Here is a 20,654-nt window from a genome sequence, read left to right on the forward strand (position 1 = left end):
TTCACCATTCCAAACTGTAGCATATCTTTCTCCAAATCGTTTTATATTTGGCTTTTTTGAAAAGTACACTATTATAAATATCTAAATCATAACACTTAAGTTACTTCACTTAACATGTCTCGTGTAAGATTAATCCAAAAGGAAACTTCTTCAACGCTATTATATTGTATATCTTCGGTTGCTCTGAAAAAAGTTCAAAACAGCTTTGCTACTCATACAGAAAATAAGTTAATCAAACATATCCGGCAGATTGCCAGAAAATAGTGGCCATTGACGCTCTTGATGCAAATCGGGATTGAACAGAAAAAGAAAAAAAGAAGAGATAAATTGACAAAGCTTTTTTCTGTTTTTTTTTCTAGTGTCAAAAAGTGGTCTAATTTGGCGTGCAGTTTCAGTTAGATTCTCAAACTACACTTAATTAAGCTTCTAAACTGAAAGCTAATAAGGTTAATACCAAAGTCAGCTAGCAAACACTCTAATGAACTTTGATAACATAATTCTCAGTGACTTAATGACCGGGCTTTATAGGTTTATCCCGTCTCTTTTGATTTTGCTCTTTTGACTTTGGCAGTATTCACTACATTGCGCAATTCAATGAGTGAAAGCACTTAAAATCCATTCAATTGAAACAGTGAGTGAAGTAAGTCAGAAGTCAAACGTTAAAATCGTGACTAATGTAAAGCGAAAAATGTGATCAAAATGTAAAGCGAATTAAAAAACATAGCCGGACAAGTCCTGACGTACAATTCAAAGAATTTTCATTGACTAAGCAAAACACTAGATGAAGAACGGACTATGAATGGATTGAGAAAACCGTTTAGAAAAAAAATCCGATCCAAAAAATCAAAGTGAATTTGCCGCATGTGAACAAAAAACCACCAGCGAGAAAGGGAATTTTTTTAAACAATGTTTTCTCACTCTATACATAGAGCGGAAAAATTTTACGCCGCAAAACCAGTCGCTTTTTCGCTCCACTTCCAGTTTCGGCGTGACCAAAATTACTACTCCAATTGGAACATCCTGAAAATATGTGAACAGATCTTTAAAAAAGACAGCGGCCCAATACAATTCCAATTCTTTGAATTGTAAAAAAGAAGAGCGCCTAAATAATAGCCATTGAGAGGCTGACAGCGCCCATTAATAACTTAAAAGAAACTCGTTGCCAAAACAAGCCTGCTCTTATTTTTGATGACTTCATGAGCCACATTGTTGGTACAGATTTAATGGGTCGAGTACATTTTATATGAGAAAAAATCAGATCCGAAAAGCACAGTCACTTAATAGTTTGCTACTGTTAGCGTGTAAACTGACCGCTGCTTATGCAAATTACTGTCGCTGTTTGTTACAGACAAATTTTCGGCGGCTATTAATTAAACCAATAAATAAAACAATTAAAATAATCATCAGCATAACATAAGCAAAAAGTGGAGTATGTTGAATAGAAATAAAACGAGTAAAACTAATGACCAATCACAGCTGAGTAATTAACTTGGATGCACATCCCGAAAACATACACAGAACTCAACTGAATAGGGCGCTTCACCACAATGACAGGCTCACTATTTCTGGATTATATACGACAGGTATTACAGGTATTACAGTTAACAACTGACCTTCATACAATTCAGAGTCATTTAACTGATCGAGGTTGGACAAGAGTTTGACAAAAAATTACAGCGATCCTCAATTCAAAGCCAGCCCACAAATTCTAGTAATCTTCGAGTAATGGTTAAGTGACTCTGCTTGAAGTCACTGAGAACTTCTGGCGTTTATCGAGAACCACGAAGAGGTTCGAGATATAAGTCAAAATTTCCAAGTGTATTCTGCAGAATCACTTAACCATGCTTAAAACACGAAACGCGAACGTTTTAAAATGATCTAAGTCAACGAATATCAACTTCTGGCTAAGTAGCAACTTCTGGCATTTTGACTTCTGGCATTGCAGACTGTCGGCATTTTAAAATGTGCACGTGAATGTTTTAAAGAGGGATCCACAGTTTGTCGAGAACTTCTAGTTATCCTCAATGAAGGATTCTCATACGTCAGAATGTTTACTGACCCGAATGTTATTGTGATATATGATGTGACTCTTTCTAACCGTAGCAGCCTTCGAGAGTGATGTTGACAGTTCCCTTAGCACATTCCTTCACTCCGATTGTAATCCTCAGAACATCTATGATATTGCCTGGGGTGGCAAAAACCATTTCTATCAAGCCAGAGGCGTCGTCAATTGGGAACCACGGCTGGAACAAAGCAATCTTCAGTTGCCAAAATAAAGATTTTCATTTGAAGATTTAGCTTATACAAGAAAAATTGACAAGGGAGTGTTCATGACAAATAAAATAATGCCTTGCTCCTTAAAATAATGAAATAACGGCATCTCAACGGTTTCGCTGAAACGTATAGTTAGAAAGAAAAAAGAAAAATCAAATTTATCCAAAATTAATAAGGTACACATTTAAGCAAAAATTATAGGACGAGAAGGGAGCCGATAAAAGGGGTCACCAGGGCCCACCTAGTATCTACCCCATAACGAAGGCTATTCATAGTAGAACGCAAAACCAACCACGAGAAAAACAAAAAAATAATAATTCTTACCCACAAAATTTCATTTTTGAGAATTTTTTTAAATTTGAAAAAAAAATTAAAAAAACCGTTTCTAACTAAAAGAAATAAAATAACTAAAAGAGATAAAAGAGTCAAACTTGTAGCTTGAGTTCAAGGTCAAAAACAATAGAATTCTTAAAATGTAACCATTTTTTAACACCAAATATAAAAAATATGTGTCACTAACTCGAAACTTTGCATAAAATACTATTCTTGGAAATCGTGATAAAAAATAAAAATCGCAAAGCCGACTCATCAATTAGGCCTTCAGATAAAACAGAGTTAATTCTAAGAAGATTGTACAATTTAAAGCACCGCGTCTATTGATATTATGTCGTAACTGATGTTTTGTTTGTTGGACAATATGCGTTTTCATAAAAGTTTAAGGAGTGGTCAATATTTGTGTTTTTTTTCTCTTCTTTTAGAACATTCGCGTAAAAACAGATCACAATGATTTTCAAACGAAGCCCAAGTGAAGTTATTAAATCTTTCAGTATCATTTTAGTTGAATTAGAATAAACATCAATTGAAATAAAAATACATAATATTCAGATAGTAGCTAATGATTTTAATGGCTTCAATAATTTGTGTTTTCGCAAATTATGAATATTTTTTTTGAGTTTTTCTGCTTCTTTAGTCCATTTATAAGGCCTAATCTAGCCAAATACACTCCCTATTGTTTTTAACACTTTTGAAATATTTGGTTAAAAAATGTGGATTTATTCTTGAATTTCGCCTCATTATTTCTTCTTTTGTCAATTTTGTCTCATTAGGGAAAATTCCCATCTGTCGTGTAGTTAGGGAAAAGTAAATTTGTGTAGTTAAGGTTTTGTCAGATAGCTTTTTGACGTTTAAAGTCAAGCATTTATTTTTGATTATCTCTTCAATTGGTTGACAATTAAAAAAATGTAGATGAGCTCTGGTCGGAACGCCCGAACGTCGGAATGTCCAAAAGCACATTAACGATTATCCTTGTTAAATTGAAAAATGAAAGAAATAAAAATTGATTTGCCCGAACGAAAAGAGATAGAGGAGACAAACATTTAGCTTGGGTTCAAGGTCTAAAACAATAGAATTCTTAGAATTAAGCCGTTTGTTAACACTCAATTTAAAAAAAATGTTTCACTAACTCGAAACTTTGCTTAAAATACTATTTATGGAAATTGTGATAAAAAATCAAAATCGCAAAGCCGACGCATTAATTAGATCTTTGGGTAAAACAGAGTTAATTCCAAAAAATTGTTCAATTTAATGCAACCAATTAAAAACAATGGCTTTGAGCAGATTGCTTTTGAATAGATTTTATTTCTTTCGATTAGAAAAAGCGGTGGTATAATTACTGTATTCTTTTGCTAATTCTCTACTTTTTTTCCTCAGGAGTTTATCAACAAAAGATACTAGTTTTTTAAAAATGTTCTTTGCGCTTATTCAAAGATAATTTTTGAGACTCGTTGAGATTAGATACAGCTTTTCAAATCGTTTTTCCAAGTTCTGGTGGCAGCTATTTACTCTTTTTTGTTTTTCAAAAAGTGCGCAACATCGGACCAATTGCCCTCGAACGACAGACGGGGGCAATTTAATTTAATAGGGGGGGGGGTAGCCTAGAAATGATTTATGGGTGCAATCGGACCTCCGGGTTTGCAGCCTGTCATCTTAACTACTCTGTTACAAAGGCTTTTTTCATTTTTGCTCACAGTCGCTTTAACGAATGAACCTTGAGCAACTTATGTCACTCAATAATGAAGAATGTTAGTGTGAAAAAGTCACTCAAGAAGTCAAAAAGTATTCTAGAACAAAAGCGCAGAAGCGTCAAGCAAACCTTTTGTATAAAAACGACGCGTTTACAATAATTATTTAAAACTTCGTTCCAGAGCAATTTAACATCAGTTAGATCATATAGGGCTTTGCAAACGCTCTAAATTTTTCTCGTGTGATGACTTATCACACGGTTTTTAGTGTGATTAATCAATCTCGCGCGATTTCGCATGTGATCATTTTTCTTATGTAATGACAATAATTACACGATTTTGTGTGCAATTAACCATATCAGGTAAACGGCCGTATTTACTTGGAATTTCAGCCTTAAAAAACTGCGACAAATTTGTCAATGTGGAGGAGGGAAACAGTTCCCGTGAGAATGCAGAAACTTACGTCAGAACCGTCATTGGGTACATCGAAGATGCCACCACCTCTTGGAACCAGGTCACTTGAGGGGCCAGTGGGGTCTGTCGAATAGCTGACGGACAATTTGGATCCCGGGCTGATGCCAGTGAGGACGATGTTTATCTGGCTGATTTCTCTAACCGTCTAAAAAACTCAGAGGATAAGATAAACTCAAAGCAAAATATTAAATTTTTTATGCTTCGTTGCGACTAGAATTTTTTCTTAAGTGCTTGTAACAGGTCACTGTTAATTGCTGATGAAAACTGATTCAAGGCATCACTCGACTGGGCTATATAAGCCTTCTGATGTCTTCTCAAATTTAAGTGATGTGTTTGTATTAATAACAATAACATGTCCCTAGATTTGAAAACCGAATTTATTTATTTATTATCCACAGACTCATGTGTCTGGCGTTGCGTTATTGATTGCTCCATTACTGGTTGTTGGGGTCGTGGAGAGCCTGGCTTTTTTCTGAAGTAATTTTTGGCTGACCAATATCTTTCATTAAGAGGAAAAAGTGATATCATTGAAGAATTCTGAAGAAAAACTGCAGCGACCTTTCACGATACATCTTTGCCATCTTGAACTTTTTGAATTCTCGAGGAATAATTAGGAAAAAAATCCATGCAACAATTAAGGATTCCACAATTAGCTTTGTACTCCTTAAAACTGAAGAGCCGCAAAACACTTATGATCTGAAGTAATGTTGCCTTGAACACTTATGATCTGAAGTAATGTTGCCGGGATTAAGTTTCTCGTTGCCTTGAACAAAACTAGGAAAACTTCAACATAAACTAACTGAGGAATAGCGTCTTGCGAAGTTACAGATGACGGACATTCAAAATTTCCGATATTAAGTACCTATTTTATTCTTGCGCTATAGAAAATCGAAGTATCTATAATGATAATGGACTGATAAAGATCTATACATTCTTACTCAACATAAAATTGAAACAATCGTGTGAACGGAAATCAGAATCTAAACGGGATTAAGTTTCTCGTTGCCTTGAACAAAACTAGGAAAACTTCAACATAAACTAACTGAGGAATAGCGTCTTGTTTACAATGATAGTAAAACTACTTACATCATATTTATATTCGATGTATTGAGGAGCCATGTCCGTGACACCTTCTTCGCAGTTCAATCCAACCTCTGGTTGTTCAGGGGTACTTCCGGTTGCAGGAGTCTCTTCAGTAGTTCCAGCGCCACCACCAGTGCCTGCGCTGACAGTAGAGCCCTCACCGCCACCAGTGCCTCCGCTGACAGTAGAGCCCTCACCGCCACCAGTTCCTCCGCTGACAGTAGAACCCTCACCGCCACCAGTGCCTCCGCTGACAGTAGAGCCCTCACCGCCACCAGTTCCTCCGCTGACAGTAGAACCCTCACCGCCACCAGTGCCTCCGCTGACAGTAGAGCCCTCACCGCCACCAGTGCCTCCGCTGACAGTAGAACCCTCACCGCCACCAGTGCCTCCGCTGACAGTAGAACCCTCACCGCCACCAGTGCCTCCGCTGACAGTAGAACCCTCACCGCCACCAGTGCCTCCGCTGACAGTAGAACCCTCACCGCCACCAGTGCCTCCGCTGACAGTAGAACCCTCACCGCCACCAGTGCCTCCGCTGACAGTAGAACCCTCACCGCCACCAGTGCCTCCGCTGACAGTAGAACCCTCGCCGCCACCAGTGCCTCCGCTGACAGTAGAAACCTTACCGCCACCAGTGCCTCCGCTGACAGTAGAACCCTCACCACCACCAGTGCCTCCACTGACAGTAGAACCCTCACCGCCACCAGTGCCTCCGCTGACAGTAGAACCCTCACCGCCACCAGTGCCTCCGCTGACAGTAGAACCCTCGCCGCCACCAGTGCCTCCGCTGACAGTAGAACCCTCACCGCCACCAGTGCCTCCGCTGACAGTAGAACCCTCACCGCCACCAGTGCCTCCGCTGACAGTAGAACCCTCGCCACCACCAGTGCCTCCACTGACAGTAGAACCCTCACCGCCACCAGTGCCTCCGCTGACAGTAGAACCCTCACCGCCACCAGTGCCTCCGCTGACAGTAGAACCCTCGCCGCCACCAGTGCCTCCGCTGACAGTAGAACCCTTACCGCCACCAGTGCCTCCGCTGACAGTAGAACCCTCACCGCCACCAGTGCCTCCACTGACAGTAGAACCCTCACCGCCACCAGTGCCTCCGCTGACAGTAGAACCCTTACCGCCACCAGTGCTTCCGCTGACAGTAGAACCCTCGCCACCACCGGTGCCTCCGCTGACAGTAGAACCCTCACCGCCACCAGTGCCTCCGCTGACAGTAGAACCCTCACCGCCACCAGTGCCTCCGCTGACAGTAGAACCCTCACCGCCACCAGTGCCTCCGCTGACAGTAGAACCCTCACCGCCACCAGTGCCTCCGCTGACAGTAGAGCCCTCACCACCACCAGTGCCTCCGCTGACAGTAGACCGCTCACCGCCACCAGTGCCTCCGCTGACAGTAGAACCCTCACCGCCACCAGTGCCTCCGCTGACAGTAGAACCCTCGCCACCACCGGTGCCTCCGCTGACAGTAGAACCCTCACCGCCACCAGTGCCTCCGCTGACAGTAGAACCCTCACCGCCACCAGTGCCTCCGCTGACAGTAGAACCCTCGCCACCACCGGTGCCGCCGCTGACAGTAGAGCCCTCACCGCCACCGCCAACTTTGCTAGAAATGGCAGCGGTCACGGCTGTGTAAAGCTTGGAGCCTGGAGGTAATGTCGTAGATACTGGAGTTGGCTGAGGAAGTGTCTGCATAGTCTCGTTATCACAGGGCAGAATTGTAGCGGGAGATGCAGATGGCAAACTCTCCGAAGCTGATTGCGATTCCGACGCTGATTGCGATTCCGACGCTGATTGAGATTCCGAAGCTGATTGTGATTGCGACGCTGATATCGATTGCGATGCCGAAACGGACGATTCTTCTGAAAAGGAATCATTTTTTCCCACAGAACAACCCCCTCTCCCCTATTAAGTACCATTTTAACACATAGTGTGCGTGATATTTCATCTTCAATTCTATTTTTTTTTTCAAGTTTTGGGCGTTGTTTTTTAGTTTGCGGTTTGTGACCGCGGGCTTAGAGGGTTCATATTATTTGCAACCCAAAGCACATGTGCTGTATAAACAAAGATTTTCTATGCAATGACACATATTTTGCATCTGAAAGTGCTGAAGGCATGGGATACCATCATGAAAAAGACTTTTACGCAAACTGAATCAGAATCAATATAAAATTTAATTTTTTAATGTTCCCTAAAATTGATATTTTTACTTGTAAATAAAATCCATGGCGTAAATTGCCAATTTTGAGTAAAGAGATCTACGTTCAACTTGATGATGTGGGATGGACGAGGTGGTTGTCAACGAGGCGGATGTAAAAATGCCACACATAAAACATTAAATTGGGTGAGTGTTGGGCTGTATGGGGGATAATTTGCCCGAGAGATCAAAACTTCATAATGAAAGATTTGATAGTTTGATTCCAGTCAAAAATTGTTACCTCCGAAAAATTAATATACCAAAATACACGGGAGACTGCTGGAAAATAGCTGACAGTGATTCCGATAACCACGGTTGGGATTCGAAGCATAGAAAAAACAGAAAAAAATGATTGTTTTACGAAAAGGTATTTTTTTGTTTTTAAAAAAGTATTTCAGTTTTGTAATTAGACAGACTCTTATTTCTTAATGAGAGGATGCAGGCTACTGAGATTTGTACCAATGTCAAAAAAAGGACGATTGGCAGAAAATAGACACGATAGCTTCGTATATCTGAAATCTCAAAAAAATCATAAAAAGGACCGAAAAAAACTTAATTTATTAATTGCCAGGATGTTATATTTTCATAAAAATCTGCAAAAATCACTGCTGCTTCTATTAAATTATCTCAAATAACCTTCAATGAGAGTGTCATACTCTCAGTTGACTTTATCTGCCAATTAAAAACAATTTGAGCAGAATAAGAGAAGAGTTAAACTAGCCTAAAGAAACCAAAGAAAGTATACAAAATTTTGAACAAACTGTGCATTAAGGTAAAGCAAAAAAATAGCCGGAAGAAATCAGGATACACGTCGAAGAGTCGCCTTCACTAAATATCAAGTCTTTTACAATATAAAAATCTAATACTAAAATGAAAAAAAAACAAAAAAAGTTAGCATAAGTCAAACCATATGAAAGACAGCAAAAATCAAAAGAAAGCTAGCAAAAATGTTATAAAAAAGGAGAGTTACATTGCAGACATAATACAAGACGTTTCTATTACGGAACAAAATCAGAAAATTTGAAAAAACTGGTAAATTTTTGCAAATTCTGGGGCATATTTCTCTACAAAACTGGTCCATGCCGATTAAACAGCAAACAATTTATAAGTGAAAACGCCTGTGAGATAGATGCATTCATTAAATTCGCCTCACAAATGCAATTAAACAAAATAACGGGCTACAAATTGCCTTAAATAGACTAAAATAAATTTGGGAAATTAAAAAAAACATTAAAATGCTTTGAAAATAACGTTAATTATACTGCTATAGCTTTTTGAAAACTGTCAAACAAAAAATATAAATAAAACGAAGAAAATTGCTCAAAAAATAGGCAAAAGAACAAAAAAATTCTCACTCGGACCAAATTTTTTCAAACCTCAATTTCTCGCTCTCTCGAAAACAATGGATGAAAAAAATAATCTCTTTCTTACTACAATTTTGTGGAAATTTGAAAAACATAAATTAAGACACTTAAAGATGGTTTTTCAAAATCAACTTGATGCTGTAGAGTCATCAAGTTTACCCAACAGCCATCTTTATATGCAAAAGAATTATTATAGTACACGCAGAACAAGTCAAATTTCTGTGTATCTCTTTTTACATTACTCAGTGTTATGACGGCCAAAGGTTTTGATTTAAAAATTACAAAAACTAATAGTAAATTCTTTTGAAATTACTTATCAGTAGCTTTAATTTGAATAATGAATCCTTTAGAGCCACCAGATTTAAAACAGCAGGAAAATTGGGTGCGTTGGATTTAAACAATTTTGAAAATGCTCAAAATTCGAAAAATCTAGATAATTTTTGGTTGTTTCGCAAGTTATCTTATAGTCAAAATTGTCAAAAATTAGGTTAACACAATTGTTAGGGTCACTTGATTACATGATAATACCAAGAAGATATTGCAGTGCCACCTTTAAGTGTTTTAATTAGTATTCGCCCATTTTCCACAAATACTTTAGTTCAAAATTTTCGCCTAATGGCTGTAAAAATTCCGTACGCCTAACCCAATTTTCGCCTAATATCTTACGCCCTTCAACTTTGTTTGGTTCTAAAACCACTATGAACTTTAGCACGTGTGGCATTCTCTGTTTCAAAATTGCTCCCAAAAAATTGGTGAAAAATACACGAGTTTAATACTCCTCTTCCAGTCGTAAAAAAGGGCGGAAATAATAGCCGGCTGAGATGAAGGCGGCTATTAATTAATAATGTGTACACATGTCAATTCTAACTGTTTGTATTCGATGGAGGGGAAATGAAAGAGTTCCATGTGAACAAATTGGGAAAACTCACTCTCGCATGCAATGAACCTGGGCTCAACATCGGCTTCTTCACAACCCTTGATTTTCAGTACTACCAACTCAGTCAAAATCGCATATGCCTTTGGGGAGGTAGCGTCATTACTAAACATGATGCTCTTGACTGAGTTGCCGCTGGGATCTTCAATGGTTGGAATCTCATTTACTGTGATCCAGACAGCAGGAGTCTGAAAAGACAATAAATTGCTCAAAATATAATTGCCAGCTGGATCCAAAAAATCATCAAATTAATTTTTTACTGTCTATAAAATTATAATGTTATATTTAGAGTTTTATGGTTACATCATCAAATTAATTTTTTACATGTCTATAAAATTATAATGTTATATTTAGAGTTTTATGGTTACATCATCAAATTAATTTTTTACATGTCTATAAAACTATAATGTTATATTTAAAGTTTTATGGTTACATCATCAAATTAATTTTTAACATGCCTGCTATAAAGTTATAATGTTATATTTAAAGTTTAATGGTTAGGATCATTAATCTTATTAGAATAATATCCTAGGATTTATTTTTTACTTTTTTTTTAATAATGATGAATATTAACTGTCAGGGAAAGTCCACGTCTTAGCTCTTTCCCGTTACACACCCTTGTTAGTCATATAACTTATACCCCCCCCCCCCCCCGAATGAACCCCCCCCCCCCCCCGAATGAACCCCCCCGAATAGACCCCACTTCTTATTCTCATTAGTTTATTCACACAGGCAAATGAATTAAAAAACTTTGGTTACAGAAAAATCAACAGGAGAAAATGAAACAGATTCTATAGTTGTACATGATGACGGCTGCGATGAAAATGAATTTCGCTTCAGTCATGAAGTTTCAAAAACTACATCTGACCTCTACTTTCGGGTCCCCTTATTCACATGTGACCAGAAAAAAAAGCTTATTTCGATATGTATTCAAGAAAAAGATCAATTGAACTTGCATGAATATTAGTTTCTCTAGCGTCATTAGAGGTTTTAGATTTTCCACTAGCTTTTAATAACATTAAAGTTAATCAATTTGCGATGTTGAGTTTATGGTATTTTTGTTTGCTTACGAATACTTTTCAAAGAACAGAAAGTGACATCAGCAAAAGTTGAATCAAATCAAATACACAAGAGTGGTAAATAATCAAGAAAAAAAGTATGTGTTATATCACGTATTTGCGCGGGGGGGGGGAGGAGGGGTTGACATTTGCGCGGGGGGGACTCGAAAAAAGGCCCTATTACTCGATAAGTCGTGCAAACTTATACTGTTTTCTTGTGCTAAATCTTATGTTCTTTTGAGATTCACGCAAAAAATTAATATTATTCATCTTATAACTTTCACTTACCCCTATTGGAGCTGAGGCCTCTTTGAACAAATAGCTGACGCCTGGTGATACGGGTTCAATTTGGAATCTCTCACCATCACGCATGAAAGAGATGGCAATTTGAAGTTCAGGGTCGCTGGATGAAGTCAAGATGAATATTTGTTCGAAACTAACAGCCTCCTAAAAGAAATCAGTCAAAATTAGCAGAAACAACTACCTGAAAACCATCATAAACGTGAGAAAATTAAAAACACTAAATTAGACTAACACCAAATGGATATGTCTGCTCTTTGATGTATTGCAGCATTGTGGCGTCACAAACTTTGCCTGTCTGGCCACTGACAAGAGGAGAAGTACCAGCAGCTGGCCCAGTAGCCTCAGTTCCTCCTTCACCAGCAGAAACACTTCCAGTACTTCCGGCAGCTTCAGAAACACTGGCAGATCCTCCTTCACCAGCGGAAACACTTGCAGATCCTCCCTCGCCAGCAGAAACACTTCCAGTACTTCCGGCAGCTTCAGAGACACTTGCACTTCCTCCTTCACCAGCAGAAACACTTGCAGATCCTCCTTCACCAACGGAAACACTTGCAGATCCTCCTTCGCCAGCAGAAACACTAGCAGATCCTCCTTCGCCAGCAGAAACACTTCCAGTACTTCCGGCAGCTTCAGAAACACTAGCAGATCCTCCTTCGCCAGCAGAAACACTTGCAGATCCTCCTTCACCAGCAGAAACACTTGCACTTCCTCCCTCGCCAGCAGAAACACTTCCAGTACTTCCGGCAGCTTCAGAAACACTTGCAGATCCTCCTTCACCAGCAGAAACACTTGCAGATCCTCCTTCACCAGCAGAAACACTTGCACTTCCTCCCTCGCCAGCAGAAACACTTGCACTTCCTCCCTCGCCAGCAGAAACACTTGCAGATCCTCCTTCGCCAGCAGAAACACTTCCAGTACTTCCGACAGCTTCAGAAACACTTGCAGATCCTCCTTCACCAGCAGAAACACTTGCAGATCCTCCTTCACCAGCAGAAACACTTGCAGATCCTCCTTCACCAGCAGAAACACTTGCACTTCCTCCCTCGCCAGCAGAAACACTTGCACTTCCTCCCTCGCCAGAAACACTTGCACTTCCTCCCTCTCCAGCAGAAACACTTGCACTTCCTCCCTCGCCAGCAGAAACACTTGCACTTCCTCCCTCGCCAGCAGAAACACTTGCAGATCCTCCTTCGCCAACAGAAACACTTGCAGATCCTCCTTCAGCAGCAGAAACACTTGCACTTCCTCCCTCGCCAGCAGAAACACTTGCACTTCCTCCCTCGCTAGCAGAAACACTTGAACTTCCTCCCACGCCAGCAGAAACACTTCCAGTACTTCCGGCAGCTTCAGAAACACTTGCAGATCCTCCTTCACCGGCAGAAACACTAGCAGATCCTCCTTCACCAGCAGAAACACTTCCAGTACCTCCGCCAGCTGTAGAAACACTTTTCGACCCTCCTGAAGGCTGAGTGCCAGGAGTGAATCTCGGAATGAGAGTTGTTTGAACATTGCTTGGAACAGGTATAGAGAACATTTCTGTTATGCCACAAGGACTGATGGTCGTAACACCAGCTGTCGATGATTGCGACGAAGCTGAAGCAGTTATTAACTATACAATTTTCGGCTGAGCTTTTTGTTTTTTGAAACCCTTTTTTTTACATGAAAAACATAACAGCCGCCGGGATACAGAGAAATAATGATTTTGTTATATTGGTATGATATACTCGCTAAGACTTAACGGCAAAAACAGTTAAACCTGAGACAATTTGTAAAGCTAATCAAAACAATGAATTATTTGGCAAAATAATAAAAATCGGCGACGACTGACGGACCGCAAGAGTTTTTGCGACCGTGAACGATTAAGTGTGGCGAGGTCGACAGTTATTGTTTTAACCCATTTTCTATGTTCCCCATTATATTATTTCACAATTATTTTTATTAAAATTCGAAAACCCAGAAATGAGCCAGAGCGTAAAACACAGCAGAAACCTTGACTGAATATAAAGGGTGCCTTATCACTTTGCAGCACTATGAGAGCCAGCTTTCCAGAAAAATTGTTTCGACAAAATACAGGCGCCATTTTAAAAAACAAGCCCTATTTTGATTTTACTGAATGCAAAAAGTTGGCTAGCATCCAACAACATTACCCAGAAAGTTTTCCTATAACCCTGATTTAAAGTAAAAGAACTCTTCTCAATTTTCCCTGTAAAAATAATTTGCATTGAAAAATTTTAAACTATTATTTTAAACTATTACAGAATATTGTCCAGTTGGAAAAATCAATTTAACCGTTTGTCATTCAAAAACTGAACAAAAACGCAAGTTTAATTCTGATTGCTTTAATGCGAAATATAAGCAATTGAAACAGTTTGTTTTTCGAAACTCTGGAACAGAATGAGGCCTATCCATGTGACGTTGCGATTACAGTTGAGCCACCGTTGCATTTTCTCTCAAATTTATAAGCAAATGGATAATAGTACTAGTGTAGATGACCACTGGTGAAGAAAATATTTTCAGAAAGTGATTAATTGTAGGTGCATTTTTTGTTTAGAAACTGAATGTTTACGTCACAAGGTTGCCGAGTGCTAACTTACTTCTGACCTTTAATACATTTTCTTGATCTGCCAGCCACTAAAGTTGAAAATGAATATCCAACCACAAATTCCTAAAACCCCTCAATTGAGTCTTAACAATTAATTTGTTGTTTACAGGTCAGTCGCAAGTGAAAAAGTTTCACCCCATTTGCAAATTATTCGATTGTTTATTTGCATGGTTTATTCTAGTCGAGAGGTCGACTTTATGAGAAGACTTATAAAGTCAACCTGGGGGGGGGGGGGGGGGGGGGTACTTCCCTACCTTGAATACACGGTCGACCTCCTAGTAAGGGTCGACCTAAAGTCTTTTCATAAATCGACCAACGGTCTTTTCATATCCCATATGGGTCAAACTACTGTCTTTTCATACCAAATATCGATCGACCCATAGTCCTTTCATAAACACACTTTTAATTAACATACTGAGTACTTACGTTTCTCACAAGCCTCTATGTTGAACTTCATGAGATCTGATTCTAAGTTTCCTTCACATAATCTAGTCAAATTTCTTTTGCCCTCATCCGGGTTCTGTTTGTTTTTGAGCCGAAAGACAGAAATCTCCAATTGAGTTATGCGAAGTTCACTTGGATCGGAAGACTCGTAAGAATCGTCTAGACTGATAAACTAAAAATTGTCACTTTAACATAAGCTGCTCTTAAAATTTAAAACATCTACTGTCTCTAAAAAAGATGCTTCAGCTTGTTCTTCTTCTAACAGTAGTAATATTCCATTTACGATTGTTCCACCTTGTACTTTATCAGATTGAATTTTGGCCGCGGCTATTACAAGTGTTCAAAAATAGGGCGCCCATCAACGTCAATATACAACTCAAATTCAAATCAATTTAAATTTCTGTAATAATTTTGAAGACTAATTTGAATCTAAAAAGGAGGAACCATAGGAAACAATTTCAATTTCATAAAAGACTATGAATTTTCTATGCCTTTAGCGTTGAATGGTATAATGGGACATTCAACGATGCATCGTTGGATTTCTCTGGAGTTACCATTATCTGTCAATGGGACTCCATGAAATTCCAACCCGGGTTGCTACTGAACTTAGCTCATTTCCATAACTTAAGCTGCTGGCTACAAAGCTTCATATTACAAGGAAACTGACAAAGACTCATCGGTTTTTGCGAGTTCATCTATTTTTGGTCAAACCTCTAGGTTACGTTACTCAGCTTTTGAGTCACAACTTTGAACTGGCCTCAGAAGAATCACACGCAGCCTTGTTCAAAACTTTTAAGTTCCAAAAAACCCATATTTATGGACAGTAACTTCTAGTTAATTATATTGGATCTAATTGCTTCCTAACCCAGGCACTGATATTTTTGATATCTTAAAACTTTGACGTGCTTGTTTTAATCTTATTTACAATTGAACTTGCAAAATGTAAAACGTTACATCTTGATGTACCGCTGTACCAGATTCTAGGATACCCTCTTTTCTATCAAGTCAAATTTTTAAACCTGCAAAAATCGTTTTCAAGGAAGGTGTCTTTGCTAAAGTCAATTTGAAATTCTGGATCTTAGCTAAAACCTGGGGGCCAAAACCTGAAGGCATTTGGTCAAGTCCAATTTTATCAAAAAATCCATCAGAGTCAAGCAAATTTTACCTTGAAGGTCGTTGTTATCAATTCGGGAAATTCCGCGGGTCTCTTTACTAATTTAGCGGTGCGCACTTTCGGGTTTTTATTATGCCTTCTGATGTTACGTTCCCCAAAATACAAAGTTTCTAGCGTGCTTTTTGACAACCAGGATTGATAATACTGCGAACGCACATAAGTTTCATCCCTCTTCGCTCTAATTTTTGCCAACTAGAGCAAGAGCTTAAAAAGGTGACAAAAAAAACAGAAAAAGGAGAGAAAATCTATTTGATGAAATTTTTCAAAAAGAATATTCGAAATTCTCTCAAAAAGAACAAATATAATGTGAAGTACGCAAAACGTACTGAAACACCCGCCGAGATATTTCCATAGGTAATATCTTAACGTGTTCAATAAAAATGCGACAGTTCAACACATAAAAACAGCAAGAGCGTTCTTTTTTTGGCAACACTAGCTTATTACCGTAAAATTTTTCAAAACATAGATCAAAATCCCGAAAATGTGAATGAAAAAAATAACAACAACCACTGAAATACCACAAATTTGTGCGCAGGCTACCATCAACTCTCCCTTATTGTACTTATTACTTGGAGTAACTTGAATCAGTGAAAACTTTTACGATTTTAACAAAATTTAAAAGTGGTCATATTTTTGAAAAAAAGGGTCAATTGTACAACTTCTACACAGCTATTATATATGAAAAAATTATACAAGACATCAGGGTACGAGTAAAATTTGGCTCAAAAATGAGGAAAAATTGTTTTCGTCTGATCATTGCTCTAATCATTGTTGTTCCGACCCATTTTAGCGGGGGGACTATATACTCACATGGTTTTTTTGTCTCGTCAATTTCGGCCGATAGATATATCCATCGTAGTGTGTTATGAGTGGTATCATTAGACAGCCCGTCCAGCGAAGAATAAAGAAGCAAAAAGTTTGTTTTTGAGATTTTCTTTTTAGGGAGCTATCGAGGCTCTAAGTCTTAACGGTTTACCACAGTTTTAAGGCTCTAACATTCGACAGAATTACGATGCTTTTGTTCAGATTTTCCGTATTTTTTGTTCAATTATTCGTCAATTTCGCTGAATTAAGAAAAAAATCGTTAACGGTAGGGTTATTGGTTTTATCTTGAAAGATAGAGGCGGGTTGTTGAATGACTCAATCCGACTTTTGGATAAAAGTTCTATTAAATTTTTCAAAAATTTGGACTTTTGTCCTCAAAATGGCACGAAATTTGCTTTTTGAGCCCACTTTATTTAATTTTCCTGGTAGTAGACAACTAAAAACTGTAGAAATTATCTTACTAAATTTAAAAATGGTTGTACTCCCGATTGTTTTAATTATACAAAACGCAAACCTTTTCCGTTTGCCCCCCCCCAAAGTACGTTATGCGCCCCTCAGTTACAGAGCACGTGCCATTACATAGTAAATCATTATGTAAAAATATGGCACGCGCGTCTGGGGGGCGCATATAATATGCGCCCACTAAGCTGGGGGGCACAACCGGAAAGGATCCCCAAACGCAATGTATTTTTTTTCTTTATATTGAAAATTTTAGTTTAAAAAATGATATACTTCGCAACCACTTGGAATGATTAGGTGTTTTAGTAGACGCACGTCAATTACAGGGCTGACCTTGATCTCACCATTGATCCTTGCAGTATAGATTTTAGATTTCCACATAGCTTTAAATAATAATTAGTGACAAGACTTCAAAACAGGGCTGCATTATTGACTGATAGATCTTACCAAATAATGCATTCCAACGAACATGTATTACGGTTTCAGAAAAAACCTCATGGTTTTTATAGCTTGACAAGTTGTTTTTGTAAAAAATGTTGATTTTATTTGTTATATTTTTGATAGTCTGATCACTTAGTCTACCCAATAAAAAAGAATTGACAATTTCTAGCGGTGTGGGTCTGTTTCTCGCTTTGTTAGTATGAGTTTTCCCAAAATGTTTGTGATTTTTAGATATTTGTACATTTTATAGGGTTTTGTTTTCTTTTTAATTTGTAACATTAATAGTAGATCCAATTGGCTTTGATAAAAAACTCAATTGAACATTTTTAATGTTCTTAATAATAAACATAAGGCTTTGACAGGTTCATCGCCGTTTTCGCGTAGTTTAATTGAACTTTTTGCTTTAGCCGATATTTGACTTTTTTTGGAGTCGTATGACGTACACGTGATAACGGCAGGTCTCAATTGCTTCCTATGTAGACATAAATGAACCTTTTATTGATTTCAGTTAATATCTAATGACTTCAATCACTTTGAAATTCCTTGTTTTAAAAAAAGAAAGATATTTTCGAACTTTGCTACCTTTTGCTCTCTTTTGTCGACCAATTACCAAGTTATTTTTTTTCTAGTAACCTATAGGTTAATTCGTTTAGTATAGGTTTTACATTATGCCAGATTGATTTGGTTGTTAATTTCTTTTTTAAATATAGACATCGAATTTTGGTCGTAGTTAAAGTTTGTTATTTGAATTTATGACGGCCTATTCCAGTAGTCCTATCAACAAAAAGTTTTATCGGCCCTATAATGTGAAAGTACTTTTTTCCATTAGTGGGTTGTTGAACGATCTGTGTGTTCTTCCTCTTCCTCATTTGGCAGAAAACTAAGTCAAGAACGAGCCTCATTAGCGAGGCTCCTTGTTCTGACTGCAATTTCAGATCCTCTAAACAAATAATATAAACTGAAAAAATACAAAGAAAGAAACCAAATTTCATTCTATTGCCCCTCTTCATTTGTGCGCGTTTCCAAATCACGTAAATCTAAACTTGGTTTTATCTAACAAGTTGCAAAACTATCACGAACGTGCAGTTGTAAAGAGCAAAGTAAAAGGAAGACATAAATACAATAAATGGGAAAAAGACAAACACAATAAATGTTAAAAATTTTTTCAGAAATAGGAAAAAAAATCATTAAAAAATATGAACTCCGAAAAACAGAAAGTAAAAATCTACAACAATTACAACGCTTTTAAAAAAGATGACATTAGATGCTAATGGAGGCAGTGATACAATTCTCAAAAAGAGGATATATTTCGGTCAACCGCGACACAAAAATTTGACCTTAAATTTGAAAATAACCAAATATGTTGTTTTTAATTTCTTAGGTAGCAAATATAATTTCTCCAACAAATGTTTTTCATCATTATCAAGTTAAAATGTTCAGCTTAAAGTGATGCAAAAAAGCGAAGAACTGGCACAAAATGTCGAAAAATATTTCACTTCGACTTCAAGAAGTATCCAGTTGCAAAGTGAAGACAGCGAAGAGCATGAAAACCTGTAGAAAGGCATTAAAAACAATTTGGGAGGAGTACTTTGGTGTCCATGACTTCAAATATTTTATTCATTCTACAAAGTACTAGGAGAGCCAATAAGTAATGGTGAAATCTAGATAAAACAAAGAGTCTCGGTAGTGTGCGTTCGCACACAATGTTCCGACCTCGCTCAGTCACGTTTTTGACTTCATTGTCTAACAAACTTTCATATACAAAAATTCGTATATCGTTCGAGTTTGTACTTAGATGTGTGCCAAATGTGGAAGAGAAAGAAAGCAATCAAATACACATTGTTCAAAATTAGATGGTTAATGAGTAAAACAAACTTGCGAACGCAAAGCACAAAATAAAATTATTAATTCCGCTCAAGCTCATTATCCATTTTTAGAAAAGTTCACTGACAATGTCTAAAACAGAGAAAACCTAAATTAAACAAATCAACTTTCGCTTGACCTCCAATCAGATCAGGAGAAACAAAATAGGGAAAGTCGTAACAACTGTCAGTTTTCAAAAAAGATAGTTTTTTATGTAATTCCATCGCAGCCATTGAAATCACTCATTAGCGAGAAAGTTAACTAAAAAGGCCATATTGGAGAGCACATAAGCCCTGCCAAAGATGAGGTTAGAAATCTATATAGACATCAAAATCAATTTTAAAAAAAAAGACGTTAATAATGACCAAAAATCAATACCTATTGTCTATAATCTTTTAAAAACAAAGTCCAAATGGCAGTAGATATCATCAAAGAAAATTTTAAGAAGCATTTCAACTCAAAAAAACAGTTATAATGCAAAGAGAATTGAAGCCAAAAGTTGAAAATACGTTTATAGTTTGGTAAAAAAAATCGATTTCAAAGCCAAAAAAATCATTATCTATCAGATGAGATTTCAAAACAAGTTTTGTCATACCTAAATAGGAAGCAGTTGAGGCTTGTCATTGTCCAGATTAATATGTCAAACGACAGGATAATAAAGGCAAGGGTAACCGTCATTAATGTTGTTATATAGCAAGAAAACAAAAAGAAACATAAAAATTGTCAAATAGCCAAAAATCACATTCTTTTTGAAAACTCGGAGTATCCTAGCAACAAAAATCAATTTAAAGGACAACCAAGATGAAAATTGTTTTTTCATCTCGAAAGAAGGTTCAACTTAAGTCCTTGAGATTAAACTATAAATTGACAGAAAACGATATAAAATATTAAAAATGTTACAAAATTCTATAATTTTCTTGATCACATGTTTTCAGGACTAAAAACAACCATAATTTGTCAAAATAAATAGATTATAGTTTCATAGCGGGCCAATTGTACCGCAGATTAGTTAAGACTAAGTGTTAAGACTCAAACTAAAAATCAACACTTTGAAGACTCAAAAAACCACAAGAAATTTCACGAAAACAAATTGTTGAAGCCATTAACACAATAAGTTATCAGTTGA

General features: G+C 37.5%; 1 protein-coding gene across 1 annotated transcript in view; it reads right to left on the reverse strand.

The window, feature by feature from the left end:
• Nucleotides 1-2,093: 2,093 nt before the first annotated feature.
• LOC142344323 (uncharacterized) overlaps nt 2,094-20,654 on the reverse strand; it is a 111,319-nt gene continuing 92,758 nt past the window's right edge. Inside the window, exons 49-55 of the mRNA XM_075395911.1 lie at nt 14,749-14,938; nt 11,953-13,313; nt 11,706-11,864; nt 10,355-10,547; nt 5,856-7,726; nt 4,759-4,914; nt 2,094-2,243 (exon numbers count right to left, since the gene is read on the reverse strand). Coding sequence (XP_075252026.1) covers nt 2,094-2,243; nt 4,759-4,914; nt 5,856-7,726; nt 10,355-10,547; nt 11,706-11,864; nt 11,953-13,313; nt 14,749-14,938 — 4,080 coding nt within the window. The remainder of the gene's footprint in view (nt 2,244-4,758; nt 4,915-5,855; nt 7,727-10,354; nt 10,548-11,705; nt 11,865-11,952; nt 13,314-14,748; nt 14,939-20,654) is intronic.

This window comes from Convolutriloba macropyga, chromosome 8 (assembly GCF_964194025.1).
Source record: "Convolutriloba macropyga chromosome 8, txConMacr16.3, whole genome shotgun sequence".
In the NCBI taxonomy this organism is placed as follows: Eukaryota; Metazoa; Xenacoelomorpha; order Acoela; family Convolutidae; genus Convolutriloba; species Convolutriloba macropyga.